The sequence below is a fragment of the Argopecten irradians genome, chromosome 6, assembly GCF_041381155.1.
Source record: "Argopecten irradians isolate NY chromosome 6, Ai_NY, whole genome shotgun sequence".
Taxonomy (NCBI): domain Eukaryota; kingdom Metazoa; phylum Mollusca; class Bivalvia; order Pectinida; family Pectinidae; genus Argopecten; species Argopecten irradians.
In genome coordinates this window covers 6,254,746-6,271,423 of record NC_091139.1, presented here as the reverse complement: position 1 = coordinate 6,271,423, position 16,678 = coordinate 6,254,746, and the positions used below count along the sequence as shown (strand labels likewise).

The window sequence follows — 16,678 nt, the reverse complement described above, 5'->3', positions numbered from 1 at the left end:
AGATATTTTTTGCAAAACATTTCACGAGTTTTATTTCTAAATATAATGACCAAAAGCTGAAATTAGAGAAAAAAAGTATATTCCAAAATGGTACAACACATCAAATCCTAAATAAAGATAGATTTAAATGTTAAACGTTTTACTCGTATGGAATTAAGGATTGTTCCCTAAATACTACTTTTGTAACTTTTTATACAGAAGAGTGATGTAAACAATGTCTGCTTCCAGTCAACTGTCATTGTAAGGGTCATTATCAGATTAACAGATTAACACTAAGACACAGGGGCTTTGTTTGATGAAGACTTATTTCAGCACACTAACAGGTAAAAGGGACATCATACTTATACAATGCTAAGTGCATGACACCGGAATCTATTGCAAAAGTCACAGGGGTTCCGCTTCAGAAATGTTAGCAGTTTCTCATATAGACGTATTTAGCGCGTTTGTACATTACCGGTGTAGTGTGTATGGAGAAGAACATGAAATGTAACCCCTATTAGGGTTCCTCCTCGGGACTTCTTTAGGCCTGTATTCGGACATTTGATAAATGTCTCTTGTCTCGAGTGACATCTATCAAACATCCGAGGAGGAAATGTTATGTGCATGTACACATGCAGCTGATATATGTACATATACAAAATGTATATGGACTGATGATAAGGGGATGACACTTGTAGAGAGTTCTGTGTTAATTGACTCATTCACCCCTGTAGACACATTTGAACTCTTCTAATTCTACGGCTGGAAGAATTCATTATGAAATTTTAGGGGTGAAGGAGTTTAAGGACTCATTTTCAGCAATAATTTCATGGAAACATAAAAATGTGGATTTAATGAATATAGTAAAAATTACAGTTATACTTATCAAATTATTCATCGGTTTGGTTTTAATTTCAGAATTGTTTTAGAATAAACTCGAAACAGACATCAAGATGAATTATGCCCGCTTTTTCAACAAAGTCAGTTTGGCGAGGAAGCCTTCTCCCATCCGAGTCCTCAGTAAGTTTTACACCAGTTAACAAGTGAGAGGAGTTAGAAAGATCTGTCAATTGGATAGACTGATGCACATTTTCAAACTGCAAGAAGAATGTTTGTTTCACCTTTTTTTTCTACACGTAAAGTAATCATGGAGATTAGAGTACCACTTTAAACTCTATTATTTGATAAACTCATTCATTTTATTATATGCATTGTACTGGTAAACACATTGACACTTTTTCACTTTGAAATTTTAGGATTTGGATAAAATATGAATGTAATTTGATTTATTTTTTATATGGAAAGATATTACGATATGCAAAAAATGTTATGGTTCTGATAATTGTTGAAAGAGTCATATAATTTGTTGTTTGCAGCTGAGATAATCCAGAATGGTCCAAAGTCACTGATCAGTATGGCGGGAGGGATGCCCAATGTGGAGACATTTCCTTTCACAGAGGCCACTATTACTCTCAAGTAAGTACATTAAGGGAGTCAGTCTGTGATGCTAATTTTTTCGCTGCTAGTCATTAGTAATTTGGACTAGTAAACCCCAAAATTTTACTTGTCCAGCTATTTAATCACTAGACCAAGTTAAATATACAGCTGTTTTGCTTCAGCACTTCAAATTCAGTCATGATCAGTTTACAGTATTTAACCCAAATTGCAGTGTGGATGATTTCCTGAACACAAAGTCTCACAAAATGATGCATCCGGACTGAAATAATCGCATAAAGAATACACTAAAAATATGTTGAATATGCAACTGACTACTGCTCTTGTAAATGTAGCATTTAACAATATTAATTGAATGGGGAGCCACTTAGTCCAATTGGTCTAGTTCATTACAATGGGCACTAGTCCGGCTGTAAAATTACTAGTCATGGGCATCAGACTAGTGCTTTAAGTTGCAGACTGGGGAGCTAGTAATTCCTGCAGTCCTAATATAATCTCAATCTTACACCTGTTTCAGCAAGCTCATTAATGCATTTTTGAACAGTAAAATCATTAGTTTTATATTTTGTTGTAGGAATGGCTCAAAATTACATTTGGACCAGGCGGCCATGAATAAATCTCTTCAATATTCTGCAACTTCAGGGTAAGTATGACCTATAATGTGTATGTATGTTTCCATTTGAAATGAAGGGAACTATTTAACACCACGTATTGACCATTTTTCTGCTGATAATTCTTATAGTTTTTGTCATACTACTGAACTGTTGAATTCTGTTTGGTCTTTGACCAAAGGCCAAATAAACTTGAATATTTCATCAGTTCCTGTCAAGTTGATGACTTTTATTAAGGTACAAACAAGAATATACCCCTCCGGTACCTTACTATACCAATATACAAATGTATACCATTTTGTAGTGCAAGGTAATTTGGTCATTTGACATTGACCCAAATATCAGAGGTCGATATTTCCAAAATAGACACCAAGGTGATGTTCTTGGATCCTTATTGTTAAACTAACGTTAGTATTCATACATCCATGCAGTTTTCTACTATGGTTAATTAAATAAAAAAATAAAACAAAGTTTAGCCAAAATTTACCGTATAATTTAACACAGTTACTCTTTAGAAGACAAAAGGATGTACATTGGTTTGTATATGTAATGTTCCCAGAATTATCTCCCCTGGTGATTGTCTCCTCATGCTGATACAATTTTAATTATAAAGAAATGATCTGTCTCAGTAAATTTGGTTTGATCAATGTGTTTTCTTACTCCATCCAGATTACCATTGCTACACCAGTGGGTCAGTGAGCTGCAGACCAGTGTCCATAGTCCGCCGGACAGTGGAAATCCAATGACATGTGTTGTTACTAACGGAAGCCAGGATGGGCTCTGTAAGGTACGGTGATTTTAATGAAATATAAAAGACCAGGCCCCAGTCTCATGAACATTCTTTAACTTTAAGGAATTCCTTAACTGAAAAATCTCCATAGGAAAGCTTTACAGAAGTTAAGGAATCTTAGGTTAAGGCGCCTTCCTTAAAATCTGTAATGCATTCCTATGGATAATTTTAAGTTTAGGAATTCCTTAAAGTTAAAGAATGTTCATGAAACTGGGTTCAAGGGTTTATGGGTAATATGCTTAATTTTAAGTAATGACTTCTTTTCAATAACCCAGAGAAGGAGGTTAACAAAAATAAATAAAGCCTCTGATTGTGTTATTCAGAGATATGTGTACTAATAAGTTTAACAAGCTATTAGCAGGCATCGCGAAAGTTGAAAAAAATGGTTGGACATTCGGACCGACAAGGACTGTGAGTAACCTGGACCGAACAAGATTTTGCTGGACCAAACATTAGTGTGAATTTTTTAAGTAAAGATAACTTCCTACTACATGTATTAGTATCCAGGCAGCTGTTTTCATTATTATCTTATGCAGTTTACATTTTACCAGGTTCGGTACCTGCGTAATACTTCAGAGATGCCTTTTTTACCGACGTCCGGTACTCAATAATTGCCGGATGGTCGGTACGGACCGGATTTTAAAATAGGTGGTCCGAGTCAAATTTTGCCGGTTATGTCCGTCGGACCGGCAAATTTTGCAATGTCTGGCTATTAGAGGTGCATATCAAATTATTACTGATTAAAATTCATATTTTGATATAAGAGGTCATTCTTGGTAGCAATCCTTTATGTGTTAGCAAATACACAACTCATCATTTTATTCGGCCAGCTAATGCAACTGTTTCAGAAATACATGTAAATTTTGTATTAAGTTTGATGGTTATTATTGTTACCAAATCTTGTGATATACGGAAGTTCACAAAAATAAGGCTTCGGTGAATTGCATCATGGGATGGCAAATTGACCGAGAACACTCTAAACGACGTCAGTTTTAGGCTAATGATACAAGCCTTGATAATACAGTAATCCTTTACACATCAATATAATAAATACGCGAAATATATCAAACTAGAGATAAAATAAAATACTGAAGAAAGTATTTTAACCGACATACTGAAATATGAGAGAGAGAGAGAGAGAGAGAGAGAGAGAGAGAGAGAGAGAGAGAGAGAGAGAGAGAGAGAAAGTGTGAATTTGTACGGCCGCCATGTTTGTTTACACACAAGTAGGCTTACGTAATGGCAGAATAAACAATGAACAGAAACATGACCAAGTCCATTTTGCTAAAGATATTTACATCATAGTGAGTTTTATTTGTTATATATTTACAGTACAAGTTTACAGACAGTTTTCGTGATTCTAAACGATCGATAAGCATTACCGTATACTTCATTAGAGATCGATCGTATCAGAAACATGTTTTCTGATCGTATACACAGATGGTTACGTGGGTGCATGGGCCTAACTTTTGGGTGCGGCTTATCTAACGGTGCGTCTTATACATGTACAAAACCTGAAAAAATCGTAAAAAAGGCCTCTGCGGCTTATACACAGGTGCGGTTTATTGTCCGGAAAATACAGTACAGGCATTTGAAGTGTATGCTTCTCTTTTCATTAATTGAATAGTAGGATTATACGTGTACAAAACCTGAAAAAATCGTAAAAAAGGCCTCTGCGGCTTATACACAGGTGCGGTTTATTGTCCGGAAAATACAGTACAGGCATTTGAAGTGTATGCTTCTTTTTTCATTAATTGAATAGTAGGATTATATTTTTCCAGGCATTCGAAGCATTTGCATCTCTTATCATTGACTGAATCAAATGATTTTATTTTTTTAGGCATTTGAAGCATTTGCATCTCTTATCATTGACTGAATCAAATGATTTTATTTTTTTAGGCATTTGAAGCTTTCATCTCTTCCGGTGACAACGTTTTGTTAGAGCATCCTGTTTACCCTGGCTCTCTTGCTGCTGTAAGTCCTACTTTACATGGTGTGGGTATAACGTTTAACTTTCGCGGATGGTTTATTTTTGCTATATTTTCATTTTAACTTAAAGGAGAAGGTACGTTTAGACTCGAATATGGCCGCAAAATTAAATCTCCTGTAAGAACAACATATTTTGCCATATAACAGTTGAATACATTTGCTAACACATTACATCCCGAAAATATCCCGCATGTGCCAATTATGTTCACTATGACGTCATCAACATGCAGTTTCCCGCCATTTTTCACAAAAATCCTTGAAAAATCATACCTTTTGAGTGGTTTTCTCTAAAAATGAATGTGGCCGCCTTCGTGGAGCAGAAAGAGATTTTCACACCTTGTGTATCGTGTATTTATGCATATCCATGCAAAATATAAAGTTGCTCCAAGGTGGCGGCCAAATCCATTTCAAGCCTTTTCTAACCTAAAAATGATGAATTTATAGCAAAATTTGGCGAGAAGAGGAAAATCATCAATGACGTCATAGGTGGAGCACATCGTGTACATGGTTATAAAAAGTTATGTTTTGATGAATGGCAAGTATGATAGTATTTATTGATGTGAAATTGATGTGGATCAGAGTTAATATATTTCGGCCTGAAAAATTAAGGCCAAATACTGGTCCTATCATATCTACTCCTTTTTGAAATCCATCCACCAGCGAAATATTCAGAAATCCATTGATGTACATATTAACTACATAAGAACAATGGTTCAAAGAATTACAGGAAACAATGAAATTTAAATTAAATGAATTTAATCTTAGTTGAATAACTTTATCACTTTGATGAACTTAAACTTTCTTCTAGAACATAAATTGATTATTTGACAAATTGAATGAGTGATGAATAGGTGAAATTGGCTTTTTAGCTCGCCTGGCTCAAAGGGCCAGTGAGCTTCTGTCGTGGCGCTGGGTCCATCCGGCGTCCGTCCGTCCGTCAACATTTCCTTTAAAACGATACTTGTCATAGAGTTCTGCATGGATTCTAACCAAATTTGGTCAGAAACATCCTTTGGAGAATGGGAACAGAGTTTGTATAAATTTTGGCTCTGACCCCGTGGGGGCAGGAGGGGCGAGGCCCAATAGGGGAAATAGAGGTAAATCCTTTATATTGCTACTAGTCATAGAGTTCTGCATGGATTCTATCCAACATTGGCCAGAAACATCCTTGGGGAGTTTGTTTAAATTTTTGCTCTGACCTGCTGCAGCAGAAAGAGTAGGGCCCAACAGGGAATTTAGAGGTAAATCTTTAAATTTCTCCAGAAAAGAAACAATTATCCGGTATTCAGAACATTTAATACTTGGCATTACAAAGGAGGTGAGTGATACAGGCCCTCTTGACCTCTTGTTGATGATAAGGAATGTTTTTCAACTAATTACTAGTACAAACTAATGGTAACCTAGCTAGAAGCATAAGTATTGTTACTGAATTTTCAACTGGGTCTAAATAAAGAAAAATTTAAAATGAGATTTCATGAACAAAAAAAATAATGACTGGAAAATAACTTTTGATACCCTATTTAGGTTCAGCCCCTGGGGTGTAACCTCATTCCTGTCCAGTCGGATGGTGACGGTATTGACCCAGCCAAACTCCGCCAGACTCTGTCCCGCTGGAGTGCGGCCGATGTCAAGGACCCTGAAAGTGACATCCCTAAGGTTCTGTATTGTATCCCTAATGGAGGGAATCCCACGGGATCTGGTCTCACCTTGGAAAGGAAAAAGGAAATCTACTCAATAGCTCAGCAGTATGATCTGATCATACTTGAAGATGATCCATACTTTTATATACAGTTTGCGAGGGTAAGTTCTAACCATACTACAAGATGATCCATACTTTTACATACAGTTTGCCAGGGTAAGTTCTAACCATACTGGAAGATGATCTATACTTTTACATACAGTTTGCCAGGGTAAGTTCTAACCATACTGGAAGATGATCCATACTTTTACATAGTTTGCCAGGGTAAGTTCTAACCATACTGGAAAATGATCCCTGCTTTTACATACAGTTTGCCAGGGTAAGTTCTAACCAAATTGGAAGATGACTCATACTTTTGCATACAGTTTGCCAGGGTATGTAGGCGAGAATTAAGATCATTAAATAGCTTCTAGTCTATTGTCAGGTATATAGACATCATGGTTTGCGTTCTGGTCCATATTTGATGGTCTCATCCACTTTTCTCAATTTCTCTTCACTAAAATTAAATACACACTAAAACTATGAAAACTCTAGGTTTTTGTATTTGATTTCTTTTTGCAAATTGATTAATGACTTACATTGTATATGACTATGTGAAAGTTGAGTCTAAGTGCCGTATTAAGCTCCCTTTTATTTAGTTTTTTTCATTTTTAAACACCTTGGGCACTTATTGGGTCAAATATGGTAAGCTAAATTTGGCTGCATTGTATTCGTCAAGTTAGATCGTGTACATCATGTACTTTTAATAGTTAGCATTTTGTTTATATCTGATGTCTGATGGATTATTTACAAATTTTCTGCAATTTTGTGGAACTTATTACCATTTTTTTCAGCCATTTGTTCCAAGTTTCCTCTCCATGGATGTAGATGGAAGAGTGTTAAGATTTGATTCTTTGTCCAAACTGCTGTCTTCAGGGTAAGTGAAGTCTGCTGACATCAGTTATGGCCCCTTACTGGTGACGCCAATACTCTGGGAAACTGTCAGATAGATATTTAATTCTACATCAAATATCAAATAGCAAGATTTTTGTAGCAAATGATCTCTAATTTTACAGTTTCTTTTTGTTTCACAATTCTGAATAAAGGGAGGTAATTCTTAAACAACATAGAGAGATTTTAACATTAGCTTGTTGTATACATGACTTTGAAGAGTTTCAGATGTGAGAGAGGAGAAGATATTCCTTAGCGATATACCTATATATTCTGTTTCAGTATGCGGATCGGTTTCGTCACCGGACCTAAACCAGTAGTGGACCGGCTCACATACCATCTGATGTGTTCTTCCATGCAGGCTAGTGGTCTCTCTCAGGTAAAAAAAAAAAAAAAACTGAATTACTCGGTCATTTTATTGACCTTCATAGTGACTTCTATACGTGTCAAATGGAGATATAATGTATATGGTACTGTAAACCACTTTATTTTTGCATGTATACAATATTTTGCATCTTCTTTAATTTTAACTCATTTGCGAATATGATCATTCATGGTCAAGCGCTATTGGATAATTTTACATTATTCATGAAACATTTTAATTCATGTTGTGATACCTGCTCACAAGGGCAGATAACTCTATAATATGCAAAGATGGAATAGTAGGTTTAGTACCCTTTATAATTTTATATGAGTTCAGTAACTGCATTCATGATTATCAAACAAATAATTGTATATTATTCAAAACCAAAAACATAAAAAAAAAAAGTTCTATATACCATTAAATAGTATCATAAACCATAGCCAGAAAATAGTTCATATATTGTAAGTTCTTGCCTTCATAAAGTTGCAGTGTTCTAACTGATAATGATATTTCCGACGTTTCAGATGACACTTGCTATGATACTTCAGGAGTGGGGACTAGAAGGTTTTCTACATCACACAGATAAGACAGCAAAATTTTATGAAAACAGATGTCAGCAGTGTCTGAAAGCAGCAGAAAAACACCTAACAGGTAAAATCTATTTCACAGGATATGCCCATCTGTACAATTCATATTGTCGTGTACCTTTATTTTGCTCATATTTAAGCATTCCCATAAAGTCTTACCGAGTCAAATTCTACAATGTTGATTTACAAGTAATATAAACCAACTTTCTTTGTGAGTCTTCAAAATCTTTGATATGTTGTTGAAAACTTGACATGTTTTACTGATATTATCATTATTTTCCATGATAACCTTGCAGATATTTGTTTATTGTTTTGCTGATGATATTGATATTTTTCAGAAGTAATTTGAGTGGTCTGAGAACTGTGATGTTTGATATATCTTCCAGGACTTGCTGAGTGGTCATCAGATCCCTGTGATGTTTGATATATATATATTTTGCTGATACTGTTTATCTTTTCCAGGACTTGCTGAGTGGTCATTAGAACCTTGGGATGTTTGATGTATCTCTATTTTGCTGATATTGTCTATATTTTCCAGGACGTGCTGAGTGGTCAAAACCGTGATTTTTTATATATATCTCTATTTTGCTGATATTGTCTATATTTTCCAGGACTTGCTGAGTGGTCAGACCCCTGTGATGTTTGATATATATCTCTATTTTGCTGATATTGTCTATATTTTCCAGGACTTGCTGAGTGGTCAAAACCGTGATTTTTTATATATATATCTCTATTTTGCTGATATTGTCTATATTTTCCAGGACTTGCTGAGTGGTCAGACCCCTGTGATGTTTGATATATATCTCTATTTTGCTGATATTGTCTATAATTTTTTCAGGACTTGCTGAGTGGTCAGAACCCTGTGGTGGTATGTTTCTCTGGTTAAAGCTCCTTAACATAAAAGATGCACAGGAACTAATCACGAAAAAGGCTTATTTACGAGATGTTCTTTTCGTGCCGGGAAATGTATTCACATTTTATAGCAGCGCCCCCTGTCAATATGTCAGAGCATCATATTCTACTGCTTCAGAGGAAGAAATGAACACGGTAAACTTTTTTTCTTTGAGTATAAATTCCTGTCAAAGCCAATGATATTATTTATGTATTTGTATTATGATCTTTTGATACAAGTAATTTGTTCTGTTTTTTAGAAGTTAATGTTTTTGGCAGCAATGGCCAAGCTGTTAAGATTTTCTGACATATCACTACAAACTTTAAACAAAAGTTGAATCCCAGTTATTAGGTTCTAACCATAGGTCAATAGTTTTCTAAAACATAAACAGACTAACAAGTACCGTATTTGACCCAATAAGCGCTCAGTATGAAAAGGTGCTTTATTAGACGAAATTATTGCAAACCCATACAGTTTTTAGTTTTTGGTCTTATGAATGGGATGGAAATTGGGCCTCAAAAAGGGGGAGGGCACTTATAGGGACATGGGCGCATATTGGTTCGAATACGGTAAATGTTCATCCTGCATAACAACAACTACTTGCAGTAAAAAGAGTAAACTCTGTAGTTCTTTCCTTCTTTATACATATTATATGTTTAATATCCACATAACTTCAGCTATGTTTCTTTATTCTTAGAATTCACTCATCTTTTTGCAGGCATTTTCAAGATTAGCAGAACTACTCAGGGAAGAGGCCTCAAAGAACTGATGATATTAATTGATAAACCTGTGATTTATAATAACGGTGATCTTTATTTGTGTGATGAAAGTCACACATGTAAGGTATAAAATGCAATACCTCAGAATTTACCTGTAGTTTGGTATTAATTAGGGCTCTAAATTGTATTTTTCTGATGTGAGAGCCCAATAATATGTTATGTATTTATATACAGTCATCTGTCCGGTCATCTGTATGCCCACCATTGGGTTTTAGAGACTCTCCAATACCCAATGGTTGACCATTTTAAAGTTGCTCATGGAAAGAACCTATAATAAGTGCAATGGTAGTTTAAATATTTTCTGAGAAATTCATTGGAGCCTCACTTACAGTTTACTTAATACATTTTGATCAACTATAAAATCTGAAATCTGAATTAATGAACTCATCATTATGCTAATCTATTTAAGATGGATTTTGTGCTAAAATGATAGTGCCTAAATCAGTACATTTACAGCATGGCACCTGTTTTGTTAAACACGGTGTCCAAAGTGATTGTGTGATTTGCCTTCCAGTTCATTGGGATATTGTCATGTTGTACATTTCCTAACCATCGGCTTGGGTTTTTTCTCTGGGTGCTTTGGCTTTTTTCCACCTCTTTAACCTGGCACACCCTTAAATTATATATAATAACCCTGACTGTTAATAGGACGTTAACCAAAGTAAAACCATAGAGCACTCTACAGAAGGATTTTGATAAACGATCATGAGGCAGTGATTTTAAATTGAAATAAAAACCAGTATGCCAGCTGAGCAGTATGCTAGTATGACTGCATTTAATGGTTGATTGCGAGAAACCTTTCTGATGACAATACATTACATGTATACATAGTTAACGGTGCATAATCAAAACCTTGAATTATAGAGATTGGAAATCCTTCTTTGTCTATGTTGACAGGCAGAGGGACCTCCAGTTTATAGGCATTTTCCTTTGGCTAACTACTTTTAAGTGTATTCTTTTAAACATGATACATGTATACACAGGGACCTGGCACGATTTTTTTAAACTAACAGAATACATATATATACATATTATAGTATCAAGGGTATGAACTCGGCGGTCAAGGAAACAGACCTATTTGTTTAAAACCATGATTATTTTAATAAATTGGTTCTATACAACATTGACGCATATTATATATATTATAGTTATAGTTATAGTTTTTCTTGACCGCCGAGTTCATACCCTTGATACTATAACATATATATATATGTATACTGTTGGTTAAAAATTTTCGTGCCAGGTCCCTGTGCATGTATATATGTTTCTGGTTTCAGTATGTGATTATCATGTTATGATTTGGCAGTATAAACACAGCATGTATATTATTAACATTTTTTTTACAGATGAAGTATTCAAGAAATGGCCAACAAGATATTTTAGCATTAATTTGTTTGTTTTTAAAAGCAAGTTTTATGACTGTTTTCCCTGTTTATTTATAAAACAGTAAATTTTACACATATCCCCCAGGTAGACTTTACACTTTACTGGTCAATATTTGTGTGAGGTGATCGAGTACTAGTATACCAGTATAAAAAAAGTGTGTTTTTTACTTTTCCTTATATGTTATTTGCTTTATATGCTGTATGCTGCTATATGAAAGAAAAACAAAACCATTTCTATTGTCTTTGTGTGAAACACCTAGCTATATCATATTTCTTTGCGTTTGTTCCCCACAATTTTTTAAGTATGGATCATATATACTTCCATAACATGAGAGTCGACTGGTTAGCATTTTTTTTTTTATCGGAAGTTATTTTGCTGACTGTTAGACACTACGTCATGTTCCAAAAGTGTTTCGTCGTGCTATGCCTCTAAAATTGTTGGAGTCATATACAGTAAATTACTGTAGACAGAGAGTCAAATAAAGGGAACTGATCATTCCTTTTGATCTTGGTATGGGACATGCACAGAAATAATCTGTAGTTATGGAGTCAAATAAAGGGAAGTAACTCTTGTGGATCTCCTTGTTCCTAAGTATTGGACATGCAGTATACAGAAAAACATATCTATAGTGACGGAGTGAAATGAAGGGGGATGACTCTGATAGTTCATAATAAGGAAAAAAGATTTGTTGATGCTTTAATAACCTTACTGTCATGTGTATATGTAGCTTTGATGTTCTGAAATCTATTTGAATGGGCATATTTTAGGACAAATTTAGTTTTTTAAGCTATCGAGACGATCCAGTTATATTGTAAGGTAAACACTGCCTGTACATTTAATGAAGGGCATTATTTTCTGTTTTCTGATCGATGTTATATACATCTCTATCAGTATGCTTATTTTATGTGTCCTTAAAATATTTAAAATTATTATTGATGGTTACCAGGCATGTAAATCGCAACACTGCGGAGAAATTTGCGGCAATCCTCAGATATTTCCAAAGATTGCCGGAATTTTCTCTGAGATGTAGCGATTGCAGGCATTCTGATTCCCATCTTATTTACTGTTTGTCAGTTCTGACTGAGTGAAAAGAAGGTAGGTAACGATGATAGATCAAAATGGAAATATTCTCTAATATATATTTCTTATTTTATTAAAAACACGTTTTTCAAAATGTGTCAATACATGATTAATTTGCATCTAAAAAAAGGTTAGTTAGATCATATCATGGTTTCCAAATTTATGTTTAAAATGTTTGTTTGTTGTTAATCCAAATGATGTCTTATGCTCAATTTCTGACCTGTTTTAATGTTTATATTGATGTACTGGTACTGTTGATTATGTCTCTGTATGTAAACCTCAACGCGTTTCGAAACTGGATCATTTAACTGGAATACCGGTATGTGATACTGTTGAATATACAATAGATATATATGTATATGTACTCTATGATGTACAATGTACCTCAAATAAATCTAGTTAATATATTTGTATAAATATACAGAATCTGTGTTTTGTCATTGGGATAGACACAAAGTTTTTCTCCATCTCTATAAAAGAACAAATTTTGATTCAAAAGATCCCTCTGTAAATTATGATTGTGTAAATAAATCGAAGTAATTTTACCAACGAAATTACCATGGAAGAGACACTCAATGTCTTATTGATAATTTAGCATTTTAATTTCGTTATAGAACCACTACTTTTCCGAAACAAAAAATAAAGGTTTCTTAAAAGAGACAATTCAGCCTAAGAGTACATTAAAAATTGCACATATATCGGAAACAAACCAGTAATAATAGATATTAATTTAGTTGGTTTTACTGTGATATGCCAGAAAAGCCCACTGTAGTGAAATGTATTTGAAATGTTCAAAATCGCCTACTGTCCGCCATTACGCATAGTGGTTGGATGTCTTGTATACCAAACCCTGGCCTTTGCTAGTGAAGTAAAAAAAATCATAGTCTAGAACTATTCAAATCGCTCTTACAGTAGTGTGTTTACCTTAGTAGATGCATTTCTTGTCTAAAAAATGATTTCATCAACTCCTCAGTGGTTATGAATTGCATTTGTTTAACGTGCGCGACTTTGGCTTGGGTATAGGTACAGCGTACATGTTTTACCTGCGTAATCGTATTGATCAATGATATATTGAAATAATTTCTTTATTGTGTCCTAGAGATGTCCAGATGTCCGATATTTGACCTGTAGTTTGGCTATAAGATTACCTTGGTACTTCCAAAGTTATCTATGTAATAGATCCTACATTCATTCGAGGTCATTGTGATACATATGTAATAGCATTTACCAATTATTAAACAAGGCCCAGAGGCCTACATAGTTGGCCTGTAGAAAATCGTTACAATGTTTGATCAAATGAACCACTTTATCTTTTCAGTCAAGGTCAAAGAAGAAAATTTGCTAAGGTTATTTAAAATTCTAAGTGAAATCTATAATGTCTACCTATTAGTACAATAAAATGAATGACCTTGACTTACACGCAAGGTCAGTTGGACGAATACACTGAAATTATTCAACAATTTCTTAATTTATGCTTGTTTGCACGGTCAGATACTCAAAGAATCGGTGCAAACAAAATTATGATATTGACAAATAGGCTACACTTTCTAAATAACAAATTTTAAATGTTTTAGCTAAAGAACTACTGCATTTAAGTCTATTGAATACTGGTAGATCCTTTAATAAAACTTGCAAAAACAATGGAGGATTTTTCCTAAACCAGAAGTTCAAATATTAAAGTGCTTAGTAACCTTTATTCCTAAAACTCAAGAAACCTTACATGTGGCCTACTGCATACTTTTTGTTCGCCATATGATTATATAAAATGTTTGAATGTAAAGTTGACTAGCAGCTAGGTGAGCGATGCACGCCCTTTATAGAGTTACAAGGAAATAACCACCTTGGGGTTTATTTCACTTGTGCACCTTCCTTTTATAATAAATAATATGAATATTTTAAAAGAAAATCTCAAATGTTAATTTTATGCGATATCAAATAGAAACAGATGGACGTGATTAAGTTATTCTTGTTTGCCAGTGTGTGTCACACCTTTTGAAACTACTGGCATGAATACCTGCGGAGTGTAAGCTAACTGATCAAATTATATTAGAGAAAGTATCGGCTCTAAGCACGTATCCTTAATTATGGAGCAATTGACTTTGAGTTCTATAATCCCGTTTCATTCTGTAAACAATTTAGAGAGATACGAATGTCAATAACATGTGTGGTTACTTAGGAATGAGATCTCAATTCCACTCGAGGAAATATCTTAATAAAACCTATAGTGTACGGTATGTGGGGACGAGAACGTATACGGCTCATTGTTGGGATATCACATTATAATGAAACGGAACTGAAAAGACTAGAATTCATAAACATATGATTAGAATGTTATCAATAAAATATGGGGAGTTTTGTCTGTTTACTTTGTAAAGGGACTTACAAATTCTTTAACAAGATATAGCCTCCATTCTTGATCTGCATAGCTATTCTAAAACGGACGACTCAGTTTTTCCATCAAAACGGGTGCCCATATGCCTCGTTAGTTCTGGAAGACAGAGGGAGAACACTAACTGCACTGCCAGTGGAGGGACCTCGTACTCAAAGATAAGGTAGGTTTTTCAAAGATGTAATTTCAGATAATCATAAATACACCAATGGCGCTTTTGGTATCTCATTGTCTGATCTATAACATTGTTTGTGTAGCATGCAGTTTTTCATTTCGTTTAAGCAAAATTTTATTGACAAGATCTTGTAGTCAAAAAGAGCAGTATGTGTTTGATCTTGTAGTCAAAAGTGACGAGTACAAAAAATAATTGGTGGTTATGACTGGAAATGATGTGAGGGGGTATGCGTTTTGGGGGCTGGTAACCAAGCAATGCTTGAGGTGGGTCATGATCGTTGGGGTGTAACTAAGATCGGAGAGTAAATGTTATGAGGAAAGGAGAAAGGTCAGAATATAACTTACATATACATTCAAAATAGGAAAAAAAAAAAAAAACACATATTTCTAGTAGTATATGTGACATTTTTGTCACTTTCTGGTGCCACTGTGAAGCTGAAATGTCGATTCTTAATGTAAATGATTACGGTATTTATTTCTACGCTGACGATGTGTTCGGTAATTGCTGAATTTCATGTTAGTGTCACATATTTCCAGATTATACTGATTGCTTTTGGTTAACTTAATGTTGCTTGGTTGAGAAGAAGAAATAAATATAGCATGCAGGTTAATGTATGCTGGTAAATCGATGTCGATTTCATCGCAATTATTGTAATTTTCTCCCGATCTTAATGTACCAATCATCGGAATTGATGTGATAGGGAATACCTTCAGTCACTGGTAATTATCTTAATACAACTGGCGACAATGCATCATAGTCTGGCCTAGAGAAATCAACATCGATTATTTTAGTGTTCAGGTGAAATACACATGAAATACACACGCCCATAAGAGAAATGCAAATCACGAAATTATATTTCATTTTCACACGTGTCTTCCGTAACCTTGGCTAAAATATTTTCATATTTTACAATACAAGTTCATGGTATACCATCTCAAGTTTTAACTGTTCACCAACTCTATCAAATGAATGTTACGAATATTACATATATCGGATATCGGAGTATTTTACCAGAAACATATGTATGTTTCTGATTTTACATAAACGAAGATTTAATAACGCAATCACCTGTTTATCTAAATCCAAGTGCCACGACAAACTACCGATAAAAAGATTCACAAAATTTCTAAAGTAAGAACTTTAAAGAAATAGGTTTCAGAACGAATTCAACACGATAATGGACTAAAGGTCGTAATCATCCGAGCAGGGAAATGCGATTTCAATTACCACTCGGAATAATGCAGGAACGACGTTCATTCATTGTGTTTGTTGACGGGCAGGGGGCAATGTAATTCAATAATAAATTCGAAAATGTGTGTATGATTTATATGAGGAAAGTAAACATACTGGGGAACAGTGGAGAAGGATAGTGTTTTACATTGTGTGGTATTGAAGGCGTGTCTATGTCCTCTTCAAACCGTCTCATAGGGGTAATTCTCACCTAATACAACCGAAACAGCCAAGAATTCACACGATACCTTGAGGTTATTAATGTTAAAGAACTGTTTTGATTTTATACTATTATTATTAGATATCAGATGGAGTGATGAAAAAAGATGTAACAACAAAATAT

At 34.5% G+C, this 16,678-nt stretch overlaps 1 protein-coding gene across 2 annotated transcripts; it reads left to right on the top strand.

Moving 5' to 3' along the window:
- The first annotated feature begins 192 nt into the window (after positions 1-192).
- Positions 193-12,966, top strand: LOC138324804 (kynurenine/alpha-aminoadipate aminotransferase, mitochondrial-like). Of its 2 annotated transcripts, none has more exons than XM_069269961.1 (12): positions 193-323; positions 898-999; positions 1,356-1,455; positions 2,009-2,077; positions 2,715-2,832; positions 4,735-4,809; positions 6,349-6,624; positions 7,357-7,439; positions 7,736-7,832; positions 8,342-8,468; positions 9,243-9,451; positions 10,015-12,966. In XM_069269961.1, exons 2-12 carry the CDS (start codon positions 933-935, stop codon positions 10,063-10,065), a joined length of 1,272 nt encoding a protein of 423 aa, XP_069126062.1. In that variant the 5' UTR covers positions 193-323; positions 898-932; the 3' UTR covers positions 10,066-12,966. The 2 variants fall into 2 exon arrangements, with proteins under 2 accessions (XP_069126062.1, XP_069126063.1); XM_069269962.1 differs by having other exon boundaries at positions 201-323; positions 909-999.
- The last annotated feature ends 3,712 nt before the right edge of the window (positions 12,967-16,678 follow it).

Bases quoted from the DNA above. Each gene is read 5' to 3' on its own strand.
- LOC138324804 (XM_069269961.1), top strand. From the start codon at position 933: ATGAATTATGCCCGCTTTTTCAACAAAGTCAGTTTGGCGAGGAAGCCT. The intron at 7,440-7,735 runs GTAAGTGAAGTC...ATTCTGTTTCAG, and splicing joins TCCAAACTGCTGTCTTCAGG to TATGCGGATCGGTTTCGTCA. The intron at 8,469-9,242 runs GTAAAATCTATT...TAATTTTTTCAG, and splicing joins AGCAGAAAAACACCTAACAG to GACTTGCTGAGTGGTCAGAA.